Below are 14,778 nucleotides of genomic sequence, written 5' to 3'. Positions count from 1 at the left end.
GGATGATGCACCTGCGCCTTCTGCCCACACCTAAATGCCAGAGATTCATGCACTGGGGCCAAACACACAGTGTGCACGAGGCCTCAGGGTCACATACACATTGCAATTATACCATACAATCTTTGTACAACAAACCTTAGATTTACCAAAACTATGCACGCCTTTGCACAACATACAGTAGTTGTTGGAAGATCTAAAAGGGGATTGTACGATCAAATTGTAATGTACGTTGTGAGCATGACACATTGAGCACTAAATATATTGTTGATTATAGCAGAGATGCTTACTGGTTCACTATATTGGTTTCTGAGCTAACATGTCATGAAATAATTGTCATCAAAGGGCAAACAGAATTGAAAATAAGGCACAGTGGGTTATTGCAAAATAGCTGTCTTATTTCTGGATAGCACACTTTACAGTTGCTGATTATAAAAGAGTCACTGTTATCAAATGTGCAAAAAAATAAACAAATGGACTTTACTGGCACTGAAGGGGATCACATAAATATTCATATAAAAGTATACAACACTCTATTACAAATATAAAAAAATACATGGGGCTCAATCCCTTAAAAACATAGTACAACACATCATGTAACGGCACGTTTTACTGCTGGCTATAAATGGACACTCACACTAATGAAAAGTATATTGATCCTTATTTATGTATCAGTTGAAGTAATATATAGTGTGGCCATAAGTAGTCAACGTATTTCTCTTTTCCGCTTACTCGGGACGCATGAGATTTCCGCAGTAAAGAGAAAAACAAAAAAAAAACATATAATTATCCATATACATACAGTGCCTTGAAAAAGTAATTATACCTCTTGAAATTTTCCACATTTTGTCATGTTACAACCAAAAAACGTAAATGTATTTTATTGGGATTTTATGTGATATAACAACACAAAGTGGCACATTGAGAGACAAGGGAAGAGATCCCCGGTGCCACACATCTACACAGGTAGTGTGATGGTAGGGGAGACAACCTCATCCTGGGCTCCCACCAGGCCATATCCAACATGTTTCACTCCACCCCCAGAGCTTAGTCAGGGGGGTGACAGTATGTATATTGCAAATTCACCAAATATAACATTAACCTTTTTCAGTTTTGTTTAAAATGCTTCCTCTTTGATTTGTATTCATAATGTAATGTGTTATGAATCCAAGTAGCTGTCTGATGCTGCATGCTAGTTCCAAGGCAGTAACATTACTCTTTACTGCTCAGAAATTAGCTTTCTTAGCCTATTTTAGACAGTGGTAGCCCCTACCAGAAAGGCTTATCACACTAACAGATTTCTTTTCAAAATAATAATCAAAGGTAAAGTTGAATTCCTCTCTACAAATCCTGTACTTGTCCATGAATCACCTTGTTTCTCCCCAGATCGATGTCCACTACAATGTTCCTGACCCAGTGGCAAAACCAGCCTTCCAGCTTCTAGTCAATCTTAAAGAGCCAAGAGCAGAAAGGAATCGACGACAGGCTGGACTCAGAGAGAGAGCTCTTCCTGATGATGATGATCCAGGATCCCACCAGGACCATCAGGAATATAAAGTGATATTGGAAGCTTGCACAAGGTAGGAATCGTTTGTCGCTTGTAATAGTTTGTCACAGTAGTTTGCGAATATATGGAGAATCCATGCTTCTAGTTATAGTATAGTACTCATTGCCTCATACATAGTGCTTTACATAGTATACATTTACACCAGTCCCTGCACTCAAGGAGCTAATAATCTATGCTAATCTGTCAGCATGTCTCTGGAGTGTCTACTAGACATTCCACTTGCTTGGCCCAGACTTATTTTTTTCAGTCGTCATTCTGGGCAGTTTGTAAGACAAAGGTACATACACTTCCTACATTTGTTTGAATGGTCATACTAAATGCAAAAACAATCTCATCAGTAAATTTGATAATGCCATGAGAGACTAGATCAGTGGTCTCCAAACTGCGGCCCTTTGCTTGCCTTTATCCGGCCCTTGGAGAACTTTTCCTTCCACTGATACAGGGCACTGTAACAATAATTCCTGCACTGACATCAATAATTGAGGACTATTAATCCCACTGACACCAACGATGGGGCATGTTCTTTCCACTGACATCAATGATTGGGCACTTTATCCTCCCACTGACACCAGGGGGGGGGGGGGGGGGGGACACTATTTTTCCCACTGACGCCGATAGTAGGGCATTATTCCTCCCACTAACACCAAAGATTGGGCACTATTATTCCCACTGATACCAATGATGGGGCACTAATAATTTCCCTAATACCAAAGATGGGTCATTGACTGTGGATCGGCAGGGGTGTACCAAGGGGTTGGCGAAACTGGCGCCCGCTGGGGGCGCAAGCTGGCAGGGTCCTACACCCTCCACCACCCTTTCACCCACTTCCAGCATGTGTAGTCTCTCCTCCACCCCCCGGTCCTACCACACCTCTATGTCGCCACTTTAAGGCAGCAACGGCTAGTTTGGCAGCGCTGGCTGGCGGGTCCTCGTCTTGCCCTGCAAGTTGATTGGCCCCAGCGTTTCTCGTTCACTCAGGAACGGGCCGGCTCCACCCTTGGCCCTTGGACTGTGCAGCGCGCCCTCTGGGGAGAGAAGAAGAGCCGGGGGGAGATGGTGGAGTGGAGGGTGTCTCGGTGGCGGTGGTACTGGTAGTGCTAGTACTTTGGGGGCCTGACCTCCTGCAGGGCAGCCTGCTGCACACACCTGCTAGACCTGCTGAAGTTGAGAAGGAGAGCTGGGCTGTGTGTGCGGTATGGAGAGTGGAGGAGGAGATGTCCTACAAAACGTGTGTGTGACTGCAGAGACATGACGTCATAGAACACGTCATACATATGGTCGTTGTTCAGTTTAGTGGTCAGTGCGTAGTGTAGGGGTCAGTGTGTAGTAGTTTAGTGGTCAGTGTAGTGTAGTGGTCATTGGGGTGTGTAGTGGGCAGTGGGGTGTGTAGTGGGCAGTGTAGTGGGCAGTGGGGTGTGTAGTGGGCAGTGTATAGTGTAGTGGTCAATGTGTAGTGTAGTGTGGGGTGTGTAATGGTCAGTGGGCAATGTAGTGGTCAGTGTGTAGTGGGCAGTGTATAGTGTAGTGGTCAATGTGTAGTGGGCAGTGGGGTGGTCAGTGGCGTGTGTGGTATGTAGTGGTCAGTGGGCAGTGTAGTGGTCAGTGGGGTGTGTAGTGGGCAGTGTGCACACTGACCACTACACACCCCACTGACCACTACACACTGCCCACTACACTGTAATGTAGTGCCCAATGTAGGAATCAGGTAGGTCAGTTTAGGTATTGGGTAGGTCAGTACTGTTGTAGGAAGGTAAGGGACCACTACACTATACACTGCCGTGAAGTTAGGTAGGTATTGACAATTGACAATTGTATTTGAATTTACACCTTTGTGACAGTGAGACTCTGGTATAAACATCAAATATAAAAAAAACACATGTATTGATGCATAAACTAATGTACATTTAGGGCTGGTTCGCATACATGCAATGTCCAAAATCGCATGTGATTTTCACCACACTGCAGTGCAAATCACATGCGATGTCTGTGTGATGCAAATTCAGCCATACAGATTGTGTGGCTGAATTTCAATCGCATTGGGACCAAAGTCGGGGGGGGGGGGGGGGGGTTGTGCCGATACAGATTCTCGCCAAGGGCGCTGGAGACCCTAAGTACACCTTTGTGGTTCGGTCCCGCTAAAGTCCGAAGCACAGTAAATCAGCCCTTTGTTAAGAAAGTTTGGAGACCCCTCAACTAGATGAATGTTAAATGCAAAAGTTATTCAAAATTTTGCCTGTTTTTTTACATTTCATTTTGAAGTACATTTTAGAACTCTGTACATTACACACAAAACCCCTGCAGTTTGTACATTACACTACTGTGTAAAAGTTTTAGGCAGGTGTGAAAAAATGCTGTAAATTAGGAATGCTTTCAGAAATAGGAGTGTCAATGGTTTATTTGTTATCAATTAACAAAATGGAAAGTAAATGAACACAAGAAAAATCCAAATCAAATCAATATTTGGTGTTACCAACCTTTGCCTTCAAAACAGCATCAATTCTTCAGTTTTAGGTACACTTGCACACAACCTTTGAAGGAACTCGGCAGGTAGGTTATTACAAACATCTCAGAGTACTAATCACAGATCTTCTGTTGATGTAGACTGCCTCAAATCATTATGTTTCTTCATGTAATCCCAGACAGACAGACTCAATGATGTTGAGAGCAGGACTTTACAGGGGCCAAACAATTACTTCCATGATTCCTTGTTCTTCTTCATGCTTAACCACTTGAGACCCGCGCTATAGCCGAATGACGGCTACAGCGCGGACCTCCTTTGCCGGGACGACGTCTATGAGACTCACCTGATCACCGATCCGAGCAAGGGGTCGATCCCGACCCCTTATCACGTGATCAGCTGTCAGCCAATGACAGCTGATCATGTGATACAACAGAGCCGGTAATCGGCTATTATTCCTCCTCGCGCTGAAAAAAAAAGAGCCGATCACCGGCGGCCGTGATCGGGACATCAGTCCCGATCACGGCCAGCCCTGCCAGTGCCCACCTGCCCCCTGTCAGTGCCCACCTGCCCCCTGTCAGTGCTCACCTGCCCCCTGCCAGTGCCCACCTCAATAAAATATAAGTGCCCCCCATCAGTGCCACCCAGCAGTGCCCACAGTGCCACCCAGCAGTGCCCACAGTGCCACCCAGAAGTGCCCACAGTGCCACCCAGAAGTGCCCACAATCTGCCTCAACAAAGGTGCTGCACCCCAGTGCCACATATCCGTGCCCATCAGTGTCATCTACCAGTGCTCATCAGTGCCCAGCAGTGCCACCTATCAGAGCCACCTATCAGTGCCCATCAGTGCCATCTATCAGTGGTACCTATCAGTGCCCCTTAGTGCCACCCATCCGTGCCATCTTATCGGTGCCCATCTTTGCCCATCAGTGCCACCTTATCTGTGCCCATCGGTGCCGCCTTATCTGTGCCTATTAGTGCCGCCTTAACTATGCCTATCAGTGCCCACCAGTGCAGCCTATCAGTGCCCACCAATGCAGCCTATCGGTGCCGCCTCATCAGCGCACTTCAATGAAGGAGAAAAATGACCTGTTTGCAAAATTTTATAACAAACTATTAAACATGATTTTTTTTTTGCATCTTTTTTTGTTTGTTTAGCAAAAAATAAAACTCCCAGCTGTAATTAAATACCACCAAAAGAAAGCTCTATTTGTGGGAAATAAATGATAAAAATTTCATTTGGGTACAGTGTTGTATGTCCGCGCAATTGTCATTCAAATTGCATCAGCGCTGAAAGCTGAAAATTGGTCTGGACATGAGGGGGGTTTAAGTGCCCAGTAAGCAAGTGGTTAAGATAGTTTTTAAAGACATTGTATGTTTGGGTTTGTTGTCCTGCTGCAGAATAAATTTAGGGCCAATCACACACCTCCCTGATGGTATGGTATAATGGATAAGTATGTGCCTGTATTTCACAGCATTGAAGACACCATTGATCCTGACCTAATCTCCAACTCCATTTGCAGAAATGTAGCTTGCAACCTGCAAGGGACCTCCGCCGTGCTTCACTGTTGCCTGCAGACACTCATTATTGTACCGCTCTCTAGTTTTTCAGTGGACAAACTGCCTTGCTACAGCCAAATATTTCAAATTTTGACTCATCTGTCCAGAGCACCTGCTGCCATTTTACTGCACCCCAGTTTCTATGTGTTCGTGCATAGTTGAGTCACTTAGCCTTGTTTCCACATCAAAGTTATGGCTTTTTGGCCAAAATTCTCCCATGAAGACCACTTCTGGGCAGACTTCTCCAGACAGTAGATGGGTGTACCTGGGTCCCTCTGTTTTCCACCAGTTCTGTGCTGATGGCACTGCTAGTCATCTTCTGATGTCAAAGGGGAATAGGCATGATGTGTCTTTCATCTGCTGCATTAAGTTTCCTTGGCCAACTACTGAGTCTCCGGTCCTCAAGGTTGCCAGTTTCTTTGTGCTTCTTCAAAAGAGCTTGAGCAGCACATCTTGAAACCCCAGCCTGCTTTAAAATCTTTGCCCGGGAGAGACCATGTTGATGCAGTATGACTACCTTGTGTCTTGTTCTTGTGCTCAGTCTTTCATGGTGTATGACCTGTGACAGGAAACTGTCTTCCACAACCTCACCTTAGTAGCAAAATGTGGCTGTTCCCAGTTTTAAGCCTTGTACACAGCTGCTTCTGTTTTAGTTAATGACTGTGTTTCAACCTACATATGAAATTGATGATCATTAACGCCTGCTTGGTATAATTGGTTTATCATGTACCTGACTCTAATCCTAGAAAATCCCTGACTTTGTGCAAGTGTAAAAATTGATGTTGGTTTGAAGCCAAAGGGTAGTCATACCAAATATTGGTTTAATTTAGATTTTTCTTCTGTTCGCTCACTTTGCATTTTTAAAAATTGATAGAAATAAACAATTAAAATATATATTTTTGAAAGCATTCTTACTTTAAAGCATTTCTTCACACCTGCCTAAAACACTTACTTAGTACTAATTTACAATCTCTGCACTCTGTACGCAGGCATATGTTTTACACCTTATCTACTGTAAGCTCAATTTTGCCACATCCATGCTTTTCTTCTGGGGTATTACCTGGTTCCTGTCAGGTAGGCTGCACAGGGTCACGTGATTTCTAATGGGAGCCCTGGCTTTAATATGCCATCTTATTGGGACTAGAAACATGACAGCTGGATCATGCAGGCCATTAGAAGCAGCACTATTATTCTATCCTTCTAGGTCACCAACATAATATTATTTTTTTCACTTTCTTCCTTTGCTGTAACACTACCGCTTTTTTTTTTATATATTAGTTCTGGAAAATTGTAGATGGAGGAATGTAGTGCACACTGATAATTTAAACTTTCTCAGAAAAACCGATGAGGTACATTTTTATTTAAAGAAATTGTGCAATAACAAGCTAGCTGTCATTCTGCTTTAAAACGATTTTCTGTTTTTCACCTCATCATTGGAAGATGGGTATTTCTATAGAAATCCTGCACACAAAGGGAATAACTACAGTGTTTATACACCATTCATCCTAATTAGTACACCTAAAAGCTAAATATTAAAGTAGTTCTAAAGCCTGGAGTTTTTTTTGTTTGTTTTCTTTTATCTTAATGCATTCCCTGCATTATGATAAAAAAACACCCCTCTAACTACCCCCCCCCCCCCCAAACACTTACCTGAGTTTGTCAGGGATCAAGCGATTTACCTGGCTGCAGTATTAGGGCTTATTCCCATGGGTGCAAGGTTGTGTAGGCCCAGACTGGAGCTATACGGTGCTTTATGCCGCATACACACGACCTGACTTTCCGTCAGACTAGGTCCAACGGTCTTCCCGACGGACTTTCGGCGGAGTTCCGTCGGACCTGCCGAACGAACGGACTTGGCCACACATGAATGGACTAAGTCAGTTCGAAAGTCTGATCGTTTTGAACGTTATGACGTAAGACGGTACTAAAAGAGGAAGTTCAATAGCCAGTAGCCAATAGCTTACCTTGTGTCGTATTTGGTCCGTCGGACCAGCATACAGACGCACGGTTTTACCGATAGGAATTTTTTATGTGAAAGACGATCACACATGATCGGATTGTCCGACTGATTCTGTCAGACCTAGTCTGCCATAGAGTCTGGTCGTGTGTACATTATAGTAAACTTATGGCCTTTGCCTTTAGTAGTAATCCGTTGAGCAGGCCTGTTCGAATCCTGGTCTGAACCCACCTGAGCTATCTCGTGAGAAAGCTGAGTCCCACCACTAGATATCTACACCTTAAGGCTCCATTAACATTTGTGCGACTTGTGGCAGCCCATGTATTTCAGTGGAAGCTGTTCAAATCTATGTGACTTAAAGTTGCAGTGACTTTAAAAGGTTCCTGCCGTGCTTCCATCAATGCGACAGTTGTGCAGAAGTCAACAGGCAAAGTCACATCCAAGACTTACCCATTCAAAGTTGCATCAAAGTCGCAATGTAAAGTCGAAATGCAACTTGCGTGACTTCGGAGCCTTAAGCCTTGTACACTCGATCGGACTTTATGACGGGAAATGTTCGATGACAGGCTGTTGACGGAAAATCCGACTGTGTGTATGCTCCATCGGACAATTGTCGGATTTTGTTGGCTAGCAGGTTTTAAAATTTTCAGCGGACAAATGTCTGTTGTTGGATTTTCCAAGCGCGTGTACATAAGTTTATCAGACAAAAGTCCAAAGTACAAATATGCATGCTCAGAAGCAAGGACGAGCCAGAAGCGGTAATGTAATGCAGAATTAACATTCGTGACGTGGCAAATTATGAAATCTCGAAATGCAACGCACATTCTCTTCTTCTTTAATGGGATAATAATGAAGCTGCTTTGATGGTGATACTGATGGAGTTATTGCAAACAAATTTTCAAAGGCTTTTTTTTCTAGTAATATCAAGAATAATATTATATATATTTTTTTGCTTTTTATGTTGGTGCACCTTGTCAATTTTACATTGTATTTTTTTAAATGTAACTGCCTACTCCCAAACTGTCATTTGAAGTAAAACACATAGCCAAGTATTATTCTACACAATTTTTTTTGTGCATTAAAAAAAGAAAACAGATAAAATTAGACATGCTATCTGCCGATAGAACTTAACCAAAAAGTGCATTCTATGCATCCAAACATATAGAAAATATGCCAAATCAAATCATTATTCAACCAAAAAAATTATGTCAAAACAATAACTCCAAGGCCAATAATAAATAACACGTTATCTCCTCCAATTCCGCAACATGTCTGGTTGACGAATGGCCATTCAGAAACAAACTGAAAAGCACGAAATGAAAAGCGTGAATCAACACTTACCAAACTTCTACTAACACAAAATTAGCAGAAGGAGCCCAAAGGGTGTCCCTAAAGAGCTGAAAAATGATGTAGTACGTCACTATGTTCGTGATTGTTGGCCAACAGTTGTGTGCCGTGTGTATGCAAGACAAGTTTGGGCCAACTTCCTTAGGACAAAAGTCCACAGTTTTGTTGGCCAACAATCCGATCGTGTGTATGAGGCTTTAGGGTGTCAAAAAATCCTTAACATTTTCTCAATTCTTTGTAAATAACTTGTGTTTATACACTGAATACTGTGGGAACTGAGCTTATTGGGATTATCTAAGAAACTGTTATAAAAGAGGCAAATATTTTACTACACAGATACTGCTCGTTTAACGACTGCTCAGACTTACCACCAGCTCTCCTCACCTGAACGAGATGTTGTAAATCATTGTATAGTACAGTACAGAATTTTCATTTGTGTTCTGTAGTTTTGCAAATTAAAACAACGTTATTGAGCTGGAGTTTTGTGTTTAGACCTTTTTTTTTTTACAATACAGTACAGTGCATTAGTTAAGAATGCTTAAAATATTGATTTATTGTGACTCCTCGTTTAACAACCAATTCGTTTAACGACCTGGTTGTTGGTATGGAACATGGTCGTTAAGTGAGGAGCACCTACACTAAAGCTGGCCAAAGACAGGTGGTTGAACATTTTGACTGCAGAAAAACTTTTAGGGCCTATTTACACTCTTCCATTTTAGGCAGCAAAATATGTATTTTGCTGTGTAAAGATGCATTTCAAGCAAAAATCTCATTCTTTACTAGAAGCTGGGCACGTTAACCTGCACTGCAGAACAAGTTATTGTGTTACAGTAAGAATTGGACTTTATTTGTATTCTCTTTTTTTCCAGGTGGCTTCATTCTGGTGCTTCTAACATGGCTGTTCTTGAGCTTTCTTTGCTTTCAGGCTTTCGAGCAGACATTGAAAGTTTGGAACAGGTAATATAGATGAGTTGCATTCTGGAGTTTTGATTTTACATACTGTAAATGGTTGCTGATTACCCCACTGGCTTTGCAGCCGTTGTTATTTATGTTGGTGCCCTGTAATCCTTTTTTTTTTTAACACGCATGCATCCTATTAACCATCTAATTCTTTTAAATGTTCTAAAAATGCTGGTATTTGAAGAATTCAGTAAAGCATGTCCAGAGGGGGATAAATCATTCCTTAAAGTAGCCTGGACCATATTGTCAGAGAGTCTGTAGCTCCCCTGCTGGGTTAAAGGAATTTTATATGCATTTTAGGAGTAACAGGGTGACTGATCCGTTCTGGTGGGAGCTGTTTTTACAACTTCCTAGAGGGCTGCATGGCGTTAGACATCTGGACTTAATTGGGTCAGATAATGCCCTCCTTGGAAGTCTCCTTTATGTGACCAGCTCGGAGAACATGGTTTGTTTAATTTGGATGTGAACAGTAATTGCCTGGTTTAACCACAGGAAACTAGACAGGGAAAATTAGCTTCAGTGGTTGAAGGAATGTTTGAAGTAAAATACGAGCTATTCCAAAAGGAGATATATATCTATATAACTGTGCATATGTAAATATTAATAAAGGCTTCCAAAATATATAATTTGGGATGTTGGGATATTTGCAATATTTAATTATTTTTAGTTGACAATCATTTCAGATTTAAAAACCTACTGAGTAGGGATAAGCTTCGTGTTGGAGTCGAACATACGTTCGATTCGAACATCGGCTGTTCGCCCGTTCGGCGAATTCCGAAGGTTATGGGGCGTTCGCGCCAAATTCTTGTGGCACTCACGGCCCACAATGCACGGCGATGGCGCAGTGCATTGCTGGCTCATGATTGGCCAAGCATGCACTGTGACCCCGCATGCTTGGCCAATCACAGTTCCGGCAGCGAGGAGAGCCATGATTGGCCACAGGCAGGATGCCTGTGGCCAATCATAGCTCAGGCTGTGTACTACACGCCCCACACTATATAAGGCCGCCAGCGCGGTGGCCTTGTGTAGTGTGTTGGCGTCTGTAGCAGTTAGTGGGTGTTCTGTGTACCTTCAACACAGTATACACCGATCATTATCGGCCAATTTTTCGTTCTTGCTCTTCTGTAGTGGTTGTCTGCGTGCCCTGACCGCAGTATACACCGCTATATTCACCTATATAGCTAACTATCTTGCTAGTTTTAAATAGGACAAATAGTTATTTAGACTACAGCTTGATGCTGTGAAGCACAAACTTGTGATTAAGTGAGAAAAATAAACAACAAAATTGAAAAACAAATCAAAACAAATCCCATGCTTTGGATAAATGAAGTGATTTACAAGGCCCCATATATGTGAAGATAAAAGTTCATTAAATGGAACGTGAATGAAACTTTATAGTTGAACGTGAATGAAACTTTAAAGTTGGTCCCAGGTATCACTGGTGTAGGTGCTTGACCACGTAAATTCTTTCACTGTACAGTTTAAGTAAGTAGTAAAGGCTTACCAGAGCCACCTTTAGTGTGCGCAGATACGAACTCCCCAACGATTGGGATCGGACAAGATCGTTCCTCCGACACTCCTCGTGTGAATGGATGACTCGAATCACCTTTGCGGATAGGAAGGTAAAGAATGACCCACACCTTCGGGTGTTCCTTGAACGTCGTCCGTTCCGGTCCGTTCGAAAATGTTCAAGTTGGCGTGTCACCAAATGGATGAAAAAGGAAAAAAGCGCCCAATCGTGTGATAAAGTCTAAAACACGTGTACTTTATTTTCCAACCAAATAGACGTTGAAAGATACAGATGACTCAATGGAGTCGTATAAAATTGAACGAAGAGAATTGCTAGCAAAAATATAAAATAAAGCAGATAAAAATAGCACGAGATGTAGACGTATCTACCCGACGATCGTTTCGTCACAGATTGACGTCATCAGGGGTACCCCCTTTTTAGGACAGTATCTTGCATATTAGCCGTTAAAATTAGCACTTTTAATTTCGAACGTTCGAGTCCCATAGACTTCAATGGGGTTCTAACGTTCGTACGAATTTGGGGTCCGTTCGAAAGTTCTTGTGCGAACCGAACCGGGGGGTGTTCGGCTCATCCCTACTACTGACTTAAACCTGAACTCCATGCACATATAAAATAGCACTGATTAGTGCAGTACAATATTTAACAAAATATAATTAAAAGTTTTAATATTTCTAACTAATGTAAGTACCTGAATTTTACTTGATACCAACACTTAGACTATGAGGGGAAGTGTACAGCTATAGGAGGCAATCAGATATGCTGTATGCACATGGGCTGACAAGGAACCTGTTGATATTGGGAGAGTAATGATCTCTTCAGTCCTCATATCAACATTTTATAAGTAGAGCCTTGGGGTTTATTTCTCCAATTACAGTTGGGAAAAATCAGGTTACCAGCGTAACTGTTCTGTGTAGCAGGGCTTTGTAAATCATATAAACAGGGTTTTCTTCTCAGATAATAGGTACAGGTACTCCCCCAAAGTCACCCTTTTCGCCACCCCCTACCCATCTATGAGCACTGTCCCTTGTCTCCACCCCCTACCACCTCCCAGTTCCACCTTTTTTAAAGAATACAGTGGCAGGTATCATTTTGTGGTGTTAAATTTTTTTATGGAATGTGTTAATGATAAAATAGAAGGCAGTAGAATAGATCCATTGCAGCAACAATAATTGCCCCCCTCCCCCAGCAACAATAGATCCCCCAACAGCCTAAATATATCCACCCTATCAACAATATGTTCCTCAGCATCAATAGATCAAACAGTAGTCAGCAATAATAGACCCCCCCCCCTTACCTTCCCACAACAGTACATTCTCTGCAGCAACAATAACACCCCGTGCCAGCACATACATTCAGTGCTGGTGGTGCCAGAACTGCGCATTGCCACTTTCCCACTGCAAAAAAGCTCTGTGTGTGTATGTGTGTGTGTGTGTGTGTGTGTGTGTGTGTGTGTGTGTGTGTGTGTATATATATATATATATATATATATATATATATATATTCAACTACATACAGTATTTAACCATATGCCTGGGCTGGGTTCACAATTAAAATGGATGTGGCTCACAGCAGGGGTCTGGTCCATCCCTGTTCTCTGCTTCAGGGATGAATCATGCCTGAATTTTTTCCTGAATTCAGGCATTGGGTTCCTGGAGAACTGGGCCAAACCAAACCATCAGTCACCAACTCTATAGAAGGAACGGACTGCACCTAAATGAGGAGGGTACAGATCTGCTGGGAGTGAAGATGGCTGAAAAGTTAGAGGGGCTTTTAGACTAGGGGGGGGGGGTTCAGAGGTAGTCAGCAGAACATATTCCAGAGGGTAGTATTGGGGGAATTAGTGGTAGGTTGACTAAAGCACATAAACGCGAGGTAAGTATAGTAACAAGTCTTATTTGCAACCTCGGAACACCCAATAAGAAAGTATGCAACCGGTCTAAACTATGTGGTATGTTCTCCAATGCTAGACTAGAGATATTGTTGTACGAGGACGATTTCGATTTTGTGGGAATTTCAGAGACTTGATTCAACAAAGAACACAGAGGAGAGATGGGTTTGCTTTAAGAGCATATTAAAAAAGGGCATTAGCCAGTGCATCCCATTGGGAAATAAATTTAAAAGAGCGAACAAAAGTCCTAGATGGCTTATCTCCAATGTAAAAATGCATATAAAAGCAAAGGAGAAGGCCTTCAAAAAATACCAGGCTGAGGGATCATCATTAGCATTCAGACATTACAAAGAATGAAACAAGAAATGTAAGGGTGCAATTAGAGTGGCTAAGATAGAACACAAAAGACACATAGCGAAGGAGAGCAAAAACATCCCAATAAATTTATAAAGTATATAAACAGTAAAAGAGGGCCATAAAGAATGAGGAAGGAAATCTGGTTACAAAGGATGGTGAGATGACGAAGGTATTGAATTTATTCTTCTCCTCAGTCTTCACAAGAAAATCAAGGGGCTTCAATAACCAGAACTGCAGTGTTTATCCTCATGACACATCACAGGAAGCACCCTCATGGCTAAGAGACGACAGAATTAGAAATAGACTTGGAAAACTTAACATTAATAAGTCACCGAGACCAGATGGCTTGCACCCGAGAGTCCTTAGGGAACTCAGTCAAGTAATTGCCAGACCATTGATCCTAATTTTTACTGACAGTCTACTGACTGGAATGGTACCAGCTGATTGGAGAAAAGCCAATGTAGCACCAATATTTTAAAAAGGGCCAAAATACATTCCTGGGAATTACAGACCAGTTAGCCTAAAATCAATCGTATGCAAGCTCTTAGAGGGGATGATAAGGGACTATATACAAGATTTTAGTACTGAAAATGGTAGCGTTAGCAGTAATCAGCATGGATTTATGAAGAATGGTTCTTGCCAAACCAATCTATTAACCTTCTATGAAGAGGTGAGCTGCCATCTAGATAAGGGGAGGCCTGTAGATTTGGTGTATCTGGATTTTGCAAAAGCATTTGACACGGTTCCCCATAAACATTTACTTCACAAAGTAAGGGCCGTTGGCATGGACCATAGGGTGAGTACATGGATTGAAAACTGGCTACAAGGGAGAGTTCAGAGGGTAGTGATAAATGGGGAGTACTCAGAGTGGTCAGGATTGGAAAGTGGGGTTCCCCAGGGTTCTGTCCTGGGACCAATCCTATTTCATTTGTTCATAAATGACCTGGAAGATGGGGTAAACAGTTCAATCTCTGTATTTGCGATGATACTAAGCTAAGCAGGGCAATAACTTCTCCGCAGGATGTGGAAACCTTGCAAGTAGATCTGAACAAATTAATGGGGTGGGCAACTACATGGCAAATGAGGTTTAATGTAGAAAAATGTAAAATAATGCATTTGGGTGGCAAAAATATGAATGCAATCTACTTCTTGGGGG

At 42.3% G+C, this 14,778-nt stretch overlaps 1 protein-coding gene across 3 annotated transcripts in view; it reads left to right on the top strand.

The window, feature by feature from the left end:
* CPAMD8 (C3 and PZP like alpha-2-macroglobulin domain containing 8) overlaps positions 1-14,778 on the top strand; it is a 356,744-nt gene that overhangs the window by 259,952 nt on the left and 82,014 nt on the right. For all 3 annotated transcript variants that reach the window (XM_077475516.1, XM_077475515.1, XM_077475514.1), the window contains exons 35-36: positions 1,384-1,577; positions 9,756-9,843. In XM_077475516.1, the coding sequence (XP_077331642.1) occupies positions 1,384-1,577; positions 9,756-9,843 (282 nt within the window). The remainder of the gene's footprint in view (positions 1-1,383; positions 1,578-9,755; positions 9,844-14,778) is intronic.

The sequence above is a fragment of the Lithobates pipiens genome, unplaced genomic scaffold (genome assembly GCF_037356315.1).
Source record: "Lithobates pipiens isolate NorthernLeopardFrog02 unplaced genomic scaffold, aLitPip1_a1.2 Scaffold_13, whole genome shotgun sequence".
Taxonomy (NCBI): Eukaryota; Metazoa; Chordata; class Amphibia; order Anura; family Ranidae; genus Lithobates; species Lithobates pipiens.
Note: the sequence above shows the minus strand (reverse complement) of the source record. Positions and strands in the feature narration are given on the sequence as shown.